Source organism: Tachypleus tridentatus, chromosome 10, assembly GCF_004210375.1.
Source record: "Tachypleus tridentatus isolate NWPU-2018 chromosome 10, ASM421037v1, whole genome shotgun sequence".
NCBI classification, from domain to species: Eukaryota; Metazoa; Arthropoda; class Merostomata; order Xiphosura; family Limulidae; genus Tachypleus; species Tachypleus tridentatus.
The window spans coordinates 165215556-165234196 of record NC_134834.1 but is presented as its reverse complement, the minus strand read 5'-3'; the positions used below and the strand labels follow the sequence as shown (position 1 = coordinate 165234196).

Genomic DNA, 18641 nt, shown 5'->3' with positions numbered 1-18641 from the left:
TTGAATATTATATTTATTTGCTCAAAGAAAATAGCATGATTCCTTGTTAATGTAATTGCAGAGATGTAACTATGTCCCAACTATCCTGCAAATGATGGATATGAGCAAGAATTTCCCCAGTTTTCAAAATGTGCATATCTTAATCAGAAGTATCCTGATCGTTACTTAACCTGCTGTTAAAATATATCTGTTATTGGGGTCTATCACCGGGGAGAAATGAAAGAAATATGTCTGAAACTGAGAAAACTGTGGCTAGCATCCGCTGGTGACATTTTGATAGAAAGATAATTGGGTAGGTTTTGGAATTGCAACATACGTTAAATCGTATCCTAGTTTAACAGTTGTTACGATGTAAGTTTATGTAGGAATGATGTTACAAAAATTTCTCACGGTACCCACAAATGGCCAAAATGAAATATGTTAGGAGCGAATAAAAAATACGGCTTCAGTGATGCTACATGTAGGAGAGTGTATTCAGTGGACGATGACTGTAAACGTGTGATGTGATTTGATGACTCCACAAGGCAACTGACTATGTTTACGTTGTTTCTAAAACACAAGCTGATAAATAAGATGTGAAGAAGTTCTCGCAGAAGAGGTTAGGATCTTTTACGGCTTTAAAACGAATTACAACTAGAATGTATCTAAACGTTTTATGCTGACCATATCAATCTTCAAACAATTTCACATTTCTCTCCACGTAGCTAAATACCTTTCTAGAAACGTATACAGACTGTATGTTAAATAATGTTTTTACCTTACACGCATATAACAATAATTTCAACCATCTGTCATGGCAAGCAAAATCAATTAATTTCAATCGACTAAATAGCTTTTACGGGTGTTTAGAAGACATATTCGCTTCAAAAACTATTTATTGACACAAGTGATTCGAATACAGACAGTACTCCTTGATCTACAATCGAACACATTCTGAAGTCATACGTAGTCTGTATCAAGTCAGGTCCAGGACGTTGTCGCCACGAATGGTGCTCCAACTTAATATATTGTTTAGATACTTTAATAAAATGGTTCTTCAGTAGAGGCTCATATTGGTATCGATAGCATTTTTCAATCTTACTATCGGGAAAAGTATTTGACAGTATTGTTTCTTCACTAACATAAAGTACCCGCAATTCAGTGTGACACTCAAAGGCTCTTTCATGATTCACAGAGGTCCCAGGGTATCAATCACCCTCATCCATTATCCACAGTTTCTTCTATACAACTTCAGGAAGTCCATGCCCTCCAAAACAAAATCTCCGTTAAGGCACCTGCTAAATGTAACTTGATTAGAAGTGCCAAATTTGTTCCCAAAATGTGAATGGGAGTAATGACCACAGTGTCAAACATGACGTAAAAGTACCGTTGACCAACCTATGGACACACAAAAAAAAACGTATACAAATGGTAATGAAATATTTTTATGAAATAAGTTCTTAAACATTAGTAATGGTGGAATTGTTGATATTTGTGTATTTATTCATTAATCTTAATTATTTTTAAATATTTAATATTATTTCTCTATTTATCCAGAAATAAATGACTAAATTTACTAAAAGTAAATGACTAAATATACAAACAACCAATAAACACATAAAATAGTTAATACCACTTTTTGCACTCAGTAACTTACCACCCTCTCCCTTTTTAAATTGATATATTTTGCAGTTTCCGGTATGATGATATGGTAGCACGAAATTTCAATAGCCTTCAACGATACACGTAACTATAGAAACGATTAAAGAGCGCCACATTTGTATACCGTTTTTATTATCATATGATCAGTTTGTTTTTTTTTAATTTCGCGCAAAGATACTCGAGGGCTATCTGCGCTAGCCGTCCCTAATTTAGCAGTGTAAGACTAGAGGGAAGGCAGCTAGTCATCACCATCCACCGCCAACTCTTGGGCTACTCTTTTACCAACGAATAGTGGGATTGACCGTTACATTATAACGCCCCCGCAGCTAGGAGGGCGAGCATGTTTGGTGCGACCGGGATTCGAACCCGCGACCCTCGGATTACAAGTCAAACGCCTTAACAAGTTTGGCCATGCCGGGCCCGTTTTCATTATCATATGACCAGAAAAAAGCAATTGAGTTTTATATTAAAACATGTATATATTCATGTGAAAGTAATAAAAGGATTTTTTTTCAATATTCTATGAGGGTTTGGTCCATTATCTATTTAAATGTATTACTATTTCAATGCACCAAAATGTATACAAAAACAAAAATATGTTACAAAAGCAATATATGTAATAAATATTTTTATAGTGTTTCAAAAACATTGGATGTCATGAGTTAAAGCAATGCTTTATCGTTTTGACTCTTGTTGAAGTAGTTTTAATGTTGAAAGGTAACTAACATTGAAAACTTGATTACTGTTATTATAATGTTCACAATGTACTAGATACCTATATATATATATATATACGGCTTAATACGTCAGTCGTAATTTCAGCCTTTTAACCTTCGAGAACGCCATTGCTCTCATTACCAGATCTTTAACCACCATTCTTACGTGAAACTTTGTACTATGGCCCGATGTGGCCACGTGGTTAAGACACTCGACTTGTAATTTAAGGGTCACGGGTTCAAATCCCCGTCACACCAAACATGCTCGCCATTTCAGCCGTGGTGGGGTTATAATGTGAGGGTCAAACTCACTATTCGTTGGTAAAAGAGTATCCCAAGAGTTGGCGGTGGGTGGTGATGACTAGCTGCATCCCCTCTAGTCTTACGCTGCTAAATTAGGGACGGCTAGCGCATATAGCCCTTGTGTAACTTTGCGCAAAATTAAAAAACAAACCAAAACAAACTTTGTACTATTTGAAGTTTCCGGGTTATCAAACTGATTATACTAAATTATAATTAGATAGCTTGGTACAAAGTAAATTAACAAAAAAAAATTAACTGGAGTTTACACACTGTCATGTGAATTAAAACAAAACCTATTATCCACTCACTTCATACAGACAAATGAATTACACATTATTATCAGTTATGTTGTTTCCTCTATGTTGAGCAAGACCATAACACAAATAAAAAGCGCTTTCTTTTTCAACAATCTTATCTTTATTTCAGTTTTACAATTGGCTAGATTTGTTTCACTACATATACTCCCTATTTCTCGCTTTCTTAAAAACTTAATTACAAAGATGATGTTCTCTCATATATTTACAGCATTTAAAATCTCTAAAGTCAATAAAGTCTGCGCTAGCCGTCCCTAATTCAGCAGTGCAAGGCTAGAGGTAAGGCAGCTAGTTATCACCACCCACCGCTAACTCTTGGGCTACTCTTTTACCAACGAATAGTGGGATTGACCGTCACATTATAATGCCCCTACGGCTGAAAGGGCGAGCATATTTGTGTGACAGGGATTCGAACCCGCAATCCTTGGATCACGAGCCAAAACAGAATTTAAGAGACAATAATCTTTCACGTTTTTTTAAATACTTAAAGTAAATAAGTGTATAGTGTAAATAAGTGTATAGATAAAACAAGAGTTGAAATATTATAATTAAACTTGTTTCTACCCAAAAATACATCTAATCAGTAAAAACACGCTAAGAGACTGGACTATAGACTTTTTTATCTGAAAACTACAATAATCTTAGAACTTACTCAGTAAAAAAAATAACAAAATTGTATTTTAATTTTGTTGATTGAACTAAACAAAGATTTTAGGGCTAAACTTGTAATTTCTAAAGAATTTTAGTTCATCCGCGTTAGTAAAGAGAGATTTTGATATATGAGCTAAATATTCTCAAAATGTCATTTAAAACCATATATAGAAACCCGGGAACACATATTATATATATATATGTAACGATTTTATCATTTTCCTAATGATTTCAGTTTTCAAACAGAACTTTATCATTGTGAAAGTCTTCCATTAAATAATATAAGAAAAAGCTGATACTCTATAAAGCATCTTAAATATATAACATTTTCAGTCAGAATGGGTTAGAATCCTACAAAACTTGTTTAAAACTAATGATAATTATAATAATTATGCCACAATTTCACTTGAAGACGTAGAATGTGAAAGACCGTACCATAGAGTAATATGGTTCTGTCACGCAAGTTTCTCATATCTTTTCGTTTAACGCAATGTTCTTAAAATTAGTTGGCGAAATTCAGTACACGATTAAAACTCATTTTATCTTGTTAAGGAATCGATTGTCACAAGTTCTGGTAACGATTCCGAACATGGTAACCTAAGACAGTCATAAGATAAGAACAAGTTGCAAACATTATACAAGTAAAGTAAACAGCTATTACAAAAGATGTAACCTTACACAAAGGCAAAATGTTTAGCTGGTTTAAACCTGTAAATACTTACAATGAAATAAACTCATCATATTGCATATTATGATGCAACACTTCTATTTGTGCCCCCCACCCACACTCCTCGTGGCGACTCGGCGGTGATCTTTGGAGCGTATAACTAAAACAAATCGGGTTTTGACAATACCGTTGAATACAGCACAGATAAGCCATTGTGCCGCACGTCAAATTTACATTTATTAGGCATCTTATGAAATAAATGTCTCTTACTTTTCCCCCACGTCCCTTGTAAGAATCAAAAAGTGTTACTTTATGGGCATAGGCGTCCTCAGGAATTTTCCCAAGGCGAGGCAAAATAATGTGAAATAGTGAATTGAATAAAAAAAATCTAATAGCTATGCTGAATGAATAAAAAATAGAATTACGTTTCTCATTTTTATGAACCGTATTTCTCAATGTAAGAGTTACAACCTAACAAGACACTGCTGACACACGTTTGCTGAGTTTTCAATTTCCCACAATGCTACTAGAGGGCTATCTGCACTAGCTGTCCCTAATTTAGTAGTGTAAGGCTAGAGGGCAGGCAGCTAGTCATTGCCACTCATCGCTAACTCTTAGGCTACTCTTTAACAAACGAATAATTGGATTGACCGTCACATTATAACGCCCCCCACAGCCGAAAGGGCGAGTATGTTTGGTGGGATGAGGATTGGAACTCACGACCCTCACTTTTGTCATCTCAATAGGAGAATATCTTTGCAATTCTAAAGAACCAAGTATTTGTGCATGTTTTATTACAGCAAAGCCAACTCGGACTATCTGCTGAGTCTACCGAGGGGAATCTAACCCGTGATTTTAGCGTTGTAAATTCGTAGACTTACCGCTGTACTAGCGGGGTGCCAAGTGTTTGTCACAGACACACACAGTAATATTTCACAAATTAAAAACAAAGCATTAAAACTCAAAATCAAGTTCGAATACAATAATATCATTCATTTTCTTTTAAGTTCAATTAATCTCATTTACTCACACGTATAACGTTGATATAAAATAACGTACAGCATAATACAAAAAACATCTAACTCTTTCTTAAGCAGTTAATTGCTTAAAGGTGTAGGTGTATGTGTAGTTTATGGAGCATATGCCAACCAGGAGATAGTGCGTTTGTTGTCGCTCATACGACAAGGTGTCAAACCGATTAAACGGTGAAGAGTGCATTACCCAGATTCGAGGCTTTGATGGAAATTGCTTGAATATCGATGTCTTGGATGCATCATATTTTGTTGACTTGAATGGTCCCTTTGGTGATAAGGAGCCAAGTCACGAGTGTGTATTTTTCAAGATGCAGTTAAACCTAAAATAGTATATTTGAGTTTAATCTTCAATTAAATATACTGTTTATCCAAAACTATGATCCTACTTGAAACCCACGGAATCCAAAACAGTGGGATCCGACACAAAACATGAGCGTTCAAAGTGATCTTGACAAAGCTTTTCATGGGGTGAAGGAGTCCAGTTCTTCCTATTGACCATCCGCACCCACTGTCGCCACCTTGCCGGTTCCTTCTCCTTGTACGGAAACAAAAAGAAGCTTTTGCCCGATGCCGAACTGTTTTTACAACCGTAAGCAACGCAGTAAACCATGTTATCATAAAACAAACATAAAGTAGCGATATCAAAACAAAAAATAGTCTCACAAAGTATGCAATCCGATAAAAGCACCGACAGATTTACATAAAACACCAGCACTGAAGGGAACACAATGGTCGGTGCACAACGAAGCGTGTTTGGCAACTATTACGTCACAGTTGTAAAACGTCACGGAAACAGTCGAACGACCGAGAGGAACTTGAGTTCGAAGATCCGCATATTTTGTTTCATTTTTTACTCAAAAACTAAAGTGTTTAAAAATATGGTAACCACACAGGAATTATACCTAACCAAAGTACAGTTTCTAAGGCAATTATTAAATTTGTTGAAAATTCACCTTTAATATTCTTGATAACTTGGTAAATATTTTTGTACTCATAGAAAAAGAAAAAATAATGGAAACAAGATGTCTATTTGTTCACATGCTAAATTAAAACATAAAGGAACGGAAATACCACATCGTAAAAGTTCTAGATTTGGAGTAAAATATCTTACAATCCATGTTTTTAATACTACTCACTGATAAAAACAAACAATTTTTAAATATATTTATAATAAGGAATTAAGAAAATGTGCATAAAATCTAATTATGATTATACTAAGTTTCGAATACAGGAATGTTGCTAATTTTGACAGTAAAAAATAATTAAACTGCATTTCAGACGTTCACTGGTCAGGAGTGGCCCAGTGGTTAACATTATGGACTGCGTATCTGATGATGCATGGTTCTTGACCTATTGGTTGTTTTCAGACGTAAGGAGTAGCCCAGTGGTTAACATTATGAACTGTGCATCTGATGGTGCATGATTCTTGACCTATTGGTTGTTGTTGTTTTTTAATTTCGCGCAAAGCTACACGAGGGGTATCTGCGCTAGTCGTCCCTAATTTAGCAGTGTAAAGCTAGAGGGAAAGTAGCTAGTCATCACCACCCACTGCCAATTCTTGGGATACTCTTTTACCAACGAATAGTGTGATTGACCGCCACATTATAATGACCCAGGGCTGAAGGGGCGAGCATGTTTGGTGTGACGGGGATTTTAACCCTCGGATTACAAGTCGAGTGTCTTAACCATCTGATCATTCCTGGCCTCTTGACCTGTTGTCGCAAAAAATATTGCGGTCTACAATTTGAAGCTGTAAGTGTGTTATATGAAATCGGAAAACTAATAATTCAAGTAATAAAGGAAAACGGATTTCTAGAAGTTAGTTTTTTCCGAGAAGTATTATATGTACCTAAAATGTTTATAAAATTCGCTGTTCTCGTGTCATTACTGTATATAAAAAAATAACCATAGTACAATTTTACACAACATCATACTAAGTGCGTTATATTAAAACAACTTTGGCTCTGCAAATCACGTTACAACTATAACCGGTATAAAATCTTAGTGGAATGGAATGTATTGTAACTAGATTTTCCATTGATTATCGTTGCGTGGGTAATTTGATACCACTTAAAACTGGTCGGCGTTGAGAAGAGAGTGTTACAGCTCTTTCCTTTCGAGAAAACTACTTCCTAAACTCAGATCGTAAAGGTGTGTTCAGATCAGAAATTTAGAATTTCCAAGAAAGGGAAATCATTTGTACTTAATGACATCGTAAAACAAAGAAATATGAATCAATTTGGGGAACCATGTGGACAATCCAAAGAGAGGTCATGGAAACTCCAGTTCAAACAGTTTGCCTTGCTACAAACAGCAACATCATACACTCTCAGCAGTTTGTACAAAATACGAGACTATCACACATCTTTAAAATAGCACTACTCTCTAGCAAACGTTACTGTGAAACCATGATCACCAGTGGGTGATTGTTTGTTTGTTTATTTTTTGAATTTCGCTCAAAGCTACTCGAGGGCTATCTGCGCTATCCGTCCCTAATTTAGCAGTGTAAGACTAGAGGGAAGGCAGCTAGTCATCACCACCCACCGCCAACTCTTGGGCTACTCTTTTACTAACGAATAGTGGGATTGACCGTCACATTATAACGCCCTCACGGCTGAAAAGACGAGCATGTTTGGTGCGATGAGGATGCGAACCCGCGCCCCTCAGATTACGAGTCGCACGCCTTAACCCACCTGGCCATGTCGGGCCCCAGTGGGTGATCTATATACCACGACCGACCACCGAAACTGTCATTTCTAGTCCGCAAAAAAAAGAAGAGTTTGTTAGAGGTATTTTATTTGTATTAAATGTGTTGTAAGCTAATTATTGGTGAATTGTTACATTCTACTTCATTGTGTATCTATAAAAGATGTTCACTTGTGCCAACAATACTTCTTCGTCCTTTTTGATGACCCTCCCAGTGGCTGAGTGGTCTGTCTGCAAACTTATAACGATAGAAACTGGGTTTCGATACCCGTGGTGGGTAGAGAACAGATAGCTCACTGTGTAGCTTTGTGCTTAATTACAAAATCACATTTTTGGTGATGTTATAAGCTAATTATTGGAGAAAATGCGTTTCCTTCCAGGAGTACCAGAACGAGAGAGAGAGATAAGATGGTCATCTATTCCAGTAATACATTTTCGTTCCTTTCTGGTCATTATAATCAAGCGTCTTTCAGCAAAAAGAAAAAAGAAAATGAGGGGGAGTCCAGTATTACAACACATATCTCTTCAATTGCATTACACTCCACTGTCACGCATACATGGCCCGGCATGGCCAAGTGGTTAAGGCACTCGAGTCGTAATCCGAGGGTCGCGGGTTCGAATATCTCTCACAACAAACATGCCCGTCCTTTCAGCCATGGGGGCGTTATAATGTGACGGTCGATTCCACTGTTCGTTGGTTAAAGAGTATCCCAAGAGTTGAGGGTGAGTGGTGATGACTAGCTGCCTTCCCTCTAGTCTTACATTGCTAAATTAGGGACGACTAGCGCAGATAGCCCTCGTGTAGCTTTGCGCGAAATTCAAAACAAACAAACAATCAAAACAAACCAAACCATGCATACACTTCAATGAACAGTCTTTGCGCTGCTAGAATATATTTCACTACGTTTTACCAGAAAACTTAACTAGTGGCACACACCTTACACTTTATATAAATATCTGCTCTTGATCTTAAGATCAACGCGGGCTTCTAACGAGGTGCAAGGCATTTGCACCAGGCAAACGTGTACACAAAACTAAAACTGTTTCCTATGTAGCGATATCGCGGGCATCTGCAGAAATATTTCAAGGGCATGGGCAAATCAGTGGGAAATTGTAAAGTGAATAAAACGTTCGTGTATATATACGCTGAAAGAATGAAGAAAGAATTGAGTTTATCATTTTTCGGGTCCCCTGATGGGACAGCGGTAAATCTACAGATTTACGACGCTAAAATTACGGGTTCGATTCCCCTTGATAGACACAGCAGATTGCCCGATGTGGCTTTACTATAAGAAAAACACTATTCATTTTTCTGGGGGAATTCTCCACTTGCTCCTCCTTGCCCATGTCAATATATTAAAACGATGAAATCTTACAATATTTCATTATCTACCAGGAATTTTGTGTTTGTGCCTAAAGTTTTCATTGTTTTAAGAAGAAGTTCTGTTTGTAACAGCAAAAACTATCGAAGTTTGTGTCTGTAGTACTTAAAGTAATTACACATCTTGCACGGTTTGTTTGGAATTTCGCACAAAGCTACTCGAGGGCTATCTGTGCTAGCCGTCCCTAATTTAGCAGTGTAAGACTAGAGGGAAGGCAGCTAGTCATCACCACTCACCGCCAACTCTGGGGCCACTCTTTTACCAACGAATAGTGGGATTGACCGTCACATTATAACGCCCCCACGGCTGGGAGCATGTTTGGCGCGACTCGGGCGCGAACCCGCGACCCTCAGATTACGAAGCGCACGCCTTAACGCGCTAGGCCATGCCAGGCCCGTCTTGCAAGTAACGTATCAAAATTGAGTAATACCTAAATATTACTCTGTATCACCTTTCAAGGAAATCTACAACATTAAAAGTTCAATACATTACAAAGTTGATTGATGTGTTACCTGAATGTATAACGTGCGTATTTCTGTAGTTTAATATTAAACTTGTAAATTCTGAGTTACGATAACATTTGTATTTCTTCCAAACTTCAATCGTATAATCATACATTATTATAATATGTTATTGTAAGAAGTGTAATGAAGCAGTCTTATAAATGTTCTTGTCATTGTAATATTGTAAAGTCAACATTAACTGTCTTCATTTGATGTTTGTTTAATACATCTATAACTCTCAAACTATCGACTTTGTGTACTCTTCACGTAAGTCCACCTGATATTAAACAGTTTGACATTTTTTACGTGTTTCAACACTTGATGAAAACAACAAACAAATAGGCCCACAAACAGTTATGTGCATAAACGGTTTGGAGAAATGTGTTCATAAAGCTGATGGACCACACCGGAAATTCTAGGAAAATAATGTCGAAAGTGTTGTGAAATAGTATGAACATATGACTTGAAATAAACATGCTCACTATAAAGATATTCAACCGGAGAAATTGACGTAAATGTTTACAATTTCAGCTAAATGATTCGCTTTCAGACCGACGAATTATACATAATTTTTATACATTGCAACATTGGTTTAACCCACGATGTTGATTTTGTATTGGTTGATCTCCAGGAAGTTCTATTAAAATGTTTGAAAACAACAACAACACAAATATAGAAGTTGTCGTATCACGTGCTGATATAAACAGTTAAAAAACAATATTAAAGGATACACCACACAATATTTGAAATACATTATTCGAATGTTGGTCTTGTCTTTTAAAAATATGCCTGAATTACTGAAAAATGTAGATAGATTATGCAATTTGTATCTTCTTGTAATTTATTGTAATGTTCTGTTAAGAAGTTGTTGTTTTTTATCAGGGAGTGTGAAAATTGTACCTCTTAAGAATACTAAACACCCCTCAGTTTCTAATGGTATAACTGTTGCTATGGTTAGCGTCGTGCCGTCAGATGTTATTCTTCATTGTAATTGGTTTACACTGGCAAATCAGAATTAAGGAAACGAGCACACCTATGTTAGATTCAGCACAGCGCTTGCCGGTAAACAACAAATGTGCAAAAGTGTCTCGTCAGGTTCGTATACGGTTATTTACTTTCCCAAATTTTCAACGTATAAAATATTCTTTATAAACCCAAGTTGTGTGTTACAACAGTTTCAGGTAAGTTCCTTTTAACTCTTCGCCCTGAGCACTTGAACTATTGATTTTAGGCACGTGATCAGCATACAAGTGCAATATTTATTCTGTCAGTGACGATCAATACAATAAGCTGGACAGAAATGAAATTACGCAATACTACTGTGTGCCGGCATTAATACTAATGGTGTTAGAATTTTATCTGTTATAGAATTTGGAAGAAATCAATTAAAAAATGAACTACAAAGAAGAGAAAGTGTATAACTTACGTGAGTTATTCTGACATACAAAATGCCAAAGTAAAGAACAAAAGGCAATTAATATTGTCGCTCACGCTTGATTGTTTTGTTTATTTATTAACTTATTTATTCGATTAGGTTGAAACAATGTCTATAATATCGGCAGTAACACAGTCATATCACATGTTATTGAAAAATGTATCGTGTATTTTAAGAGAAAATTCAGCACGTTAAGACCTGTGTATATCTAATAAGACATGGCCTGAACTGATCGTTTGAAATCCAGGAACGACATAAATTTATTTGTAAAATAGAAAAATGAGTAGTTATTATTATTATTATTAAAACGAATAACGTGGGAATTTCAGGCTAATGTTTTAAAAATATACCTGAATTACTGAAAAATTATGACAGGTTATCTATAATAATTTTAGTGTTTATATGTGAATAGATATTAGCTAATTAAAATATAGAAATTAGTTTTGAAACAGTTTCAATTAATGACTTGACGTTTAGAAGGAAAAATACTATAAATTTTATTACCACTTCAACTTTTTATGGAAATTTATGTAATAGTGTAAATACATTTATTTTGCCAAGAAACTGAAGTATTAATAACTGATTGGTAATTAATTGGAAGGTAAATCTTACGTCTTTGATCATAATGAGGAAATTATTTTCATGGAAACGAGCGATTTTGGGACAATGTTAATTGAATGGGCGTTTAATGAAAGTGAATGTACATGTAGTAAAGGTCCATCAGTATTTATTTTTTTGTTTGTAATTTTATTTTTGGTTTAAACAGTGTGCCTTAGTCTTTATAATTTAATGAATTGCAAACGTCATTGAGAAAAAGTGTAATCTATTTCTTTTAAAGTTGCACTCCTGGAATGTGCCTTTTTAATGGTATTTATTGATTGGTTTTAATGTAATAAAGAGGGAGCTTTAGTGTAGTTTTTTTGTGTCATCTACTTATTTTGTTTCTTGAACACCGTTTTTGGAAGTACTTCCGCGTAATAAAAATACCCATTATTTCATTCTAGTTTCAAAGAGGAAGTAACAATACTTATTATTCGATGTTGTAGGCAAATCTGAGACAGTTTTCCTTTGTTAAACAATTAACGCATAGATGGTGCCGACAATAATATTACTGTATATTCATACATAACTCAGTTTTGAAGTTGACAAGTAAATCTCTTTTACTGTGTAATATAATGTTCGTTATTTTAGTATTTACTTAAGTGGGTAATAGCAACAGACTTCTGAGTCTGACCGTAACAATTTTTTATTTTTTTTGCTTTCAAAAACTTATTCCATCAACTTATATTTGAATTACAAAGAGAAAGTTGAACTTCTGAAGATATCCCATAAATATTGCTAGTAAATAAGGAATACAAAACAGTTGAAAATGGGATAGAAAAGAATACTTTAAATACAATGGGGTTTCACCAGTGTTAAGTATACATTGATGATGTTGACGCGTTTTAACTTTTTTTTTATTTCTGATTTATTTCTAATCAATTTTTTTTATTTAAGACTAATTTTTCAAAATGCCGACAGGCTTACGTAAAGTAGCCGAGATTCTTGTAATTAAACTTTTTTAATTTTGCCCTGCAAGATTGGTAGTTTGTTATCAGACGTATAATGGTGTACTATCCAAATGTCAAAACATTAGTGTTATCACTGTTGTCTGGTCTGGAAAACAAGGACATGCATTATTTGAAGATTTCCTTCCTTTTACAAGTCTATTAAAACGAAATTACTTTATCTCTCTCTAAATAAGCATTGTTAAAACGAGACACGTATAATGTAAATAATTTGTTTGCATTTGGAACATTTTTTGTGTTTCATAGCATCGTTTCAGAAGTTTATTAAAATCATTTCTCGTTTACAGCGCTAGTGATCTAGAAAGTAAATTACGTTGTTTTATTTGCAATAGCACATATAAATAAATACTGGTGAATTGTTCAAAATTACAATGGGTATTTGAAAATAACGCATAAGAATAGGCATTCCATATATGGCTTACGTAAGTTAGATTCGGGGTACTGTAAAATACTTTCGGACACGAAAATACAAGTGCCAAAGCGACGACCTTGTATATAATTATCAATTTTCCTAATATTTGTGACAGTAAACACATTATATTGCAGGTTTTTATTATTCATCTTAACTTAGCAAATACGGATTTTGTATCAGATACGATGTTTGTAAAAGTAGCGTTTTATGTGATTTCAAACTACAAATGATAAAAAATTCCTAACCTTATTGATTTTCAGTACTTCCTCAGCCTTCACCATTTAAATCGTAACTAAGTTCCTTGTACATCAACGTTTCTGATACATTTTTGTTTTAAATACTTCAATCCAGCTGACAGGTTCTGGTACTGAAGAAAAGGCTTTCTGGACAGTCTCGTGTAGGTGACGAAAGATAGCATTCACACTCGCGTTTGAAATCAACAGTAGACACACGAGAAAAAAACAACAACACTGTATTCCAAAGATATCTTAATCATAAATGTTAGGCTTTTAGTTTCAAATGATTTGCAGCCTTCTTGATTTAAACTGTTATTTTTATCTGGTAACCTTTAAAGGATCTGAGTGGTCGTTTTCTCCAAAAGCCCTGAGTGTAGTACAATGGAAGCTAAACTGATACTAAACTCAATGGTATTGTTCCTTCTGTCCCAAAGGCTTCATATAAACGAAGATACTTAACATCAGTATCATCGAGTTTAGGTGTTCTGATTCTTACTATCCGGCCCGGCATGGCCAGATGGTTTAATGGACAGTAATTGTTTTATCTTTTCAGAAACAATGAGGCCCGGCATGGCCAAGTGTGTTAAGGTGTTCGTCTCGTAATCCGAGGGTCGCAGGTTCGAATCCCCATCACACCAAACATGCTCGCCATTTCAGCTGTTGGGGCGTTATAATGTGACGGTCAATCCGACTATTCATTGGTAAAAGAGTAGCCCAAGAGTTGGCAGTGGGTGGTGATGACAAGCTGTCTTCCCTCTAGTTTTACAATGCTAAATTAGGGACGACTAGCTCAGATGTCCTTCGTGTAGCTTTGCGCGATATTCAAAACAAACTAAACCAAATTCTTACTTTCCTATTTTCAAATTTACCTGTCTCGGTTTCACGATCTAGGGTGTGCTTGACAGTGTTTGGGGAGCTTTTGAAGTCTGCAATAATTTGTCGGAGAGTCGAACCAGCATAACGTAAGCCTTTTATGAGAACTCTTTGCTTTACTGACAATGCTCTACGCTTTTTGGGACGGGGCATGACAAGAAAACGTAATATATATAGTGTGAAACACTGTTTTTATCAACGTTTATTTGTGTAGTGCTAGTAAATTGGCTTCTTCTAGCATATACCGGTCCCATGTGACAGCTCCTTGTAAGCTTCTTTCTATATAGTTAACATACTGCATGGGATGCCATACAGTGTCTTAAGTATAGAGAAAATTACTTCAAATACAAAGTCTTAACTATAATAGAAAATCAGATCCTAAATGTGATCACTATATTCATTCGTGTAGAACCCTTATGACATGTTCTTGGTACAAGTATATGAGAATTGTAAGTATTCTCAACCCTGGCTCATTCAGTTGTCAACAGGGATCGGTGAAGTGTTGAAATTTACATTCTCTACTGGCATGGAAAGTTAGCCAGATAAAATGGAAAGAATGTAAAAATATTCTCTTGTTCTAACACTTCTGCAAAGTACTCTATGAGTGTATTTGTAAACATGCATGATTACCTGTATGTAGGTATATGTGTGTAAACCCTCTAGCAAATATTTGAATTAGAACATAAAAAATATAGCTTGTAGTTCTGCCCTTTCATGGAATGTGAAGTTTCCTGAACAATCCTGATGCAAAGTAAGACTACACTAAGTTTTCTATTTTTCACATTTTTTGGATGTTTTCTCTTTCAAACCCAATATTATATAAATGGGATGCTTCCTTGTTGTTATTGGTTGTCCTCAAGCTGGATTGACGTTCACATGAATCCACTGGTAGCTCCAACCTTGATGAATCTCTGGAAGGAATGTTAACAGGAACTCCTAGCTTCTCTGTTGGTTGAATTTCCACAGACAAGTTCTTCTCTCGTATTACGTAATTGCCTTTTCTCTTACTGGCGTACTTCTAAAGACAACCTTTGACTTGGATCATCTGTTCTTCTGGATTCCATACGCCATGTCATTGATCCTTTATAGCACATAATATCGCCTCTCCCACCACGTGCTTAACTTTGGAATTTGTTCTTTCTCGCATTTGATATTCTACAGACATATCACCTCAATGAAATCCGAGCTCATCACTATTGGCGTCATAACAATTTTTTTTTATTTTACAACTAACTGTTTTATGTCTCTCTCGGGTAAAGCCATGCATTAAATCATTAGTTTAACGAAACTTTCTCTTAATATCTTATGTAACACTCTTCTGAGTGACTGGTATCTGGTTGAAAGTACAGAAAGTTCAATAACACTTAGTTCTTTTCCAAACATCAGGATTCCTGCTGATACAGCGATAAGTCTACGGATTTACAATGCCAAAATCATGGGTTCGATTCCCCTCGGTGGACTCAGCAGATAGTTCGATGCGACTTTGCTATAAGAAAATACATACACATACCAAAAATCAATGATGATAAGTTGTTGTACAGTAGTACATGAAGCTACCAGCAACACACCATCATCACTGATGACTGCAATTTCTCACTAAGTTTATTTCCTGCTTTAACGTTGTATACCATTTGCTCGACCATTTGTATACAGCTCTAACTTGTTGTAGGCCTGTGTTACAAATAACTTTGAATAATGTGAAACAAATCAACTCCTTTGTACAGGGGCCCGGCAGTTAAGGCACTCGAGTTGTAATCCGAGGGTCGCGGGTTTGAATCCTCATCACACCAAGCATGCTCACTTTTTCAGCCGTGGGGGCGTTATAATGTGCAGTCATTCCCACTATTCGTCGGTAAAAGAGTAGCCCAAGAGTTGGCGGTGGGTGGTGATGACTAACTGCCTTCCCTCTAGTCTTACACTGCTAAATTAGGGACGGCTAGCGCAGACAGTCCTCGTGTAGCTTTGCACGAAATTAAAAAAACAACAACAAGCAAACAAATACAAGCAATGAAAATCAATTTATTCATACAAGAATTATAATAAAAGAACAGTACTCTTAACAGCTATTGATAATTCGCGTGTTTACTTTGTTGTATTGTTTGTTTTGGAATTTCGCACAAAGCTACTCGAGGGCTATCTGTGCTTGCCGTCCCTAATTTAGCAGTGTAAGACTAGAGGGAAGGCAGCTAGTCATCACCACCCACCGCCGACTCTTGGGCTACTCTGTTACCAACGAATAGGGGGATTGACTGTAACATTATAACGCCCCCACGGCTGGGAGGGCGAGCATGTTTGGCGCGACGCGGATGCGAACCCGCGACCCTCAGATTACGAGTCGCACGCCTTAACGCGCTTGGCCATGCCGGGCCTACTTTGTTGTAAAAACTAAACATAACGTGCATAGAATAAGGTCTTAATGATAACGTGAAAAAGAATATTATTTTTGAATATTGGGATGATGGAAAATAAATACCATAGAATAGTTTAAGGATAGAACATAAAATGTACCAGAACCAAAAGAATTTAGACGCAGCGTGAAAATTACGTAGCGTTTGTTAAAGAAAAGCTGATTATAATACTACAGTGTCAATACAAATGAACATATTTTGAAAGGCACTTGCAACAGTGAGGTCTATGACTAATATCATTGATATAAAATGCTACATGTATACCAATAGCTCAAAGATAAATCGTGTACTGGAATCAACATCTGCATTTATATATGGGCTCAAAAGTCAAATTTCCAAGGTTAAATTTGCCTGCATGTATGTTAGTTGTCAAATCTCGAACAATTGAAATATGCGTAATCACCAGATTTGTATAATTGGATTACTTATTGCGACCGGTTTCGCGATCTCAGCGAGTTGTGAGGTTTTCTCCAGGGTGGCTCGTAAATCCCTACCCATCCATATGTTATTATGTTATACTGATGATGAGTTGAAAGCAGCTGTTACAGCGGCATCTGGAACAATAACCCTTGCTATGTTAAGGAAAATGTCTCACAGAACATGGCGTCGCATAATATTATGCAGAGAGAATGATGGACAGCATACAGATACACTGGATACATAAGATATATGGATGGGTAGGGACTTACGGGCCACTCTGTATTTATTTTTTACTTACGATGTTGTATGGCCTCACTCAAAATCTATGAAGAGTCAGTCAGTATATAGAAAATACACACAATGTTATATGTATATGATGGCATATTTCTAATATTATAAGCACGAATGTTATATATATTAGTGGATTTGTAACATTCCAGTTTGTGGTGATGGCCTAACATTCTTTGTCTCAACGTGTTTAACATACATTGATCGAGATAGTTATAATTACAATTACTTTATAACTGACTAAATTTTGAAGTTGATTCTCAGATTTTAATGTGTGTATCGTATTTGAGCCCACAAATTTATATCTTCAGTTTTTGGGGTATTTATTTAAGCTCCAGTTTACAGTTGGAAATGAAAACAGCCTTGCTTATATATTTTTGGTTATATTGTATCACTAGGATACAGTTCCATTGGTAAGCCAACCTTTCAGTCACTCTAAAACGTACCTGAAACAAATAGCCAAAAGTTTTAAAAGCCTTGAACATTCTGAAAATTAGACCTATTGGTACGTTAATTAGAAGTAGTTTAGTTCGATTACCTATGATATATACCGGTATTCTATGAAACAAGAAAATCACAATAATATTATAAACCAAAATAATATTTTTATCTCTTGTTCTCGTTCCACGTATTTATAGATAAACGTTCATTTAGTCAGTACTACCTGTTTTATTTGTATTTTCTATTTCTTAGATAGCTACTACAACATCTTACCACCCACCACCTACGCTAAGGGAGTTATTATCAGTATTAGAAAACTCGTTCATAGCTAAGAGTGCGGGAAATATTTTGTGGCATCGCACGAATTCAAACCAGGCTCGCTAGCTCCAAATTGCAACCACATGGTCGGCCTACGTTCTGTGTAAAAGTATAGTATTTTATACTTCCTCGAGTTTCCCACATTGATGTGTTATCTATCATCTTTGTTATAGATCACAGTTATTGTGTTTTTACTTGTGTTGCTTAAAGTTATTGTAATCGAAAAGAATAATGATTTCAGTTAAATACCAGTCAGGTATTCTCATAGAGTTAGGGTTAAATGTAGAACAGAAAATGAACCTATAACGTACTTGCTTATCCATAT

General features: G+C 35.8%; 2 protein-coding genes across 6 annotated transcripts in view; one reads left to right on the top strand and one right to left on the bottom strand.

The window, feature by feature from the left end:
* On the bottom strand, window positions 1–18242 carry LOC143230845 (THAP domain-containing protein 2-like). Of its 5 annotated transcripts, none has more exons than XR_013016645.1 (2): window positions 5514–6045; window positions 1–1377 (listed from the first exon to the last, which is right to left on the bottom strand). XR_013016645.1 is itself a non-coding variant. In XM_076465089.1 (2 exons), the coding sequence occupies exons 1-2, from the start codon at window positions 14592–14594 to the stop codon at window positions 1346–1348; spliced, it is 189 nt and encodes a 62-aa protein (XP_076321204.1). In that variant the 5' UTR covers window positions 14595–18242; the 3' UTR covers window positions 21–1345. The 5 variants fall into 5 exon arrangements, 3 of the variants coding, with proteins under 3 accessions (XP_076321204.1, XP_076321203.1, XP_076321206.1); XR_013016646.1 differs by lacking the exon at window positions 5514–6045 and adding an exon at window positions 4348–5019; XM_076465089.1 differs by lacking the exon at window positions 5514–6045 and adding an exon at window positions 14438–18242 and having other exon boundaries at window positions 21–1377.
* Window positions 10812–18641, top strand: part of LOC143230846 (influenza virus NS1A-binding protein homolog) — a 47300-nt gene continuing 39470 nt past the window's right edge. Inside the window, exon 1 of the mRNA XM_076465092.1 lies at window positions 10812–11098. The gene's annotated coding sequence lies outside the window, so the exon portion shown is untranslated. The remainder of the gene's footprint in view (window positions 11099–18641) is intronic.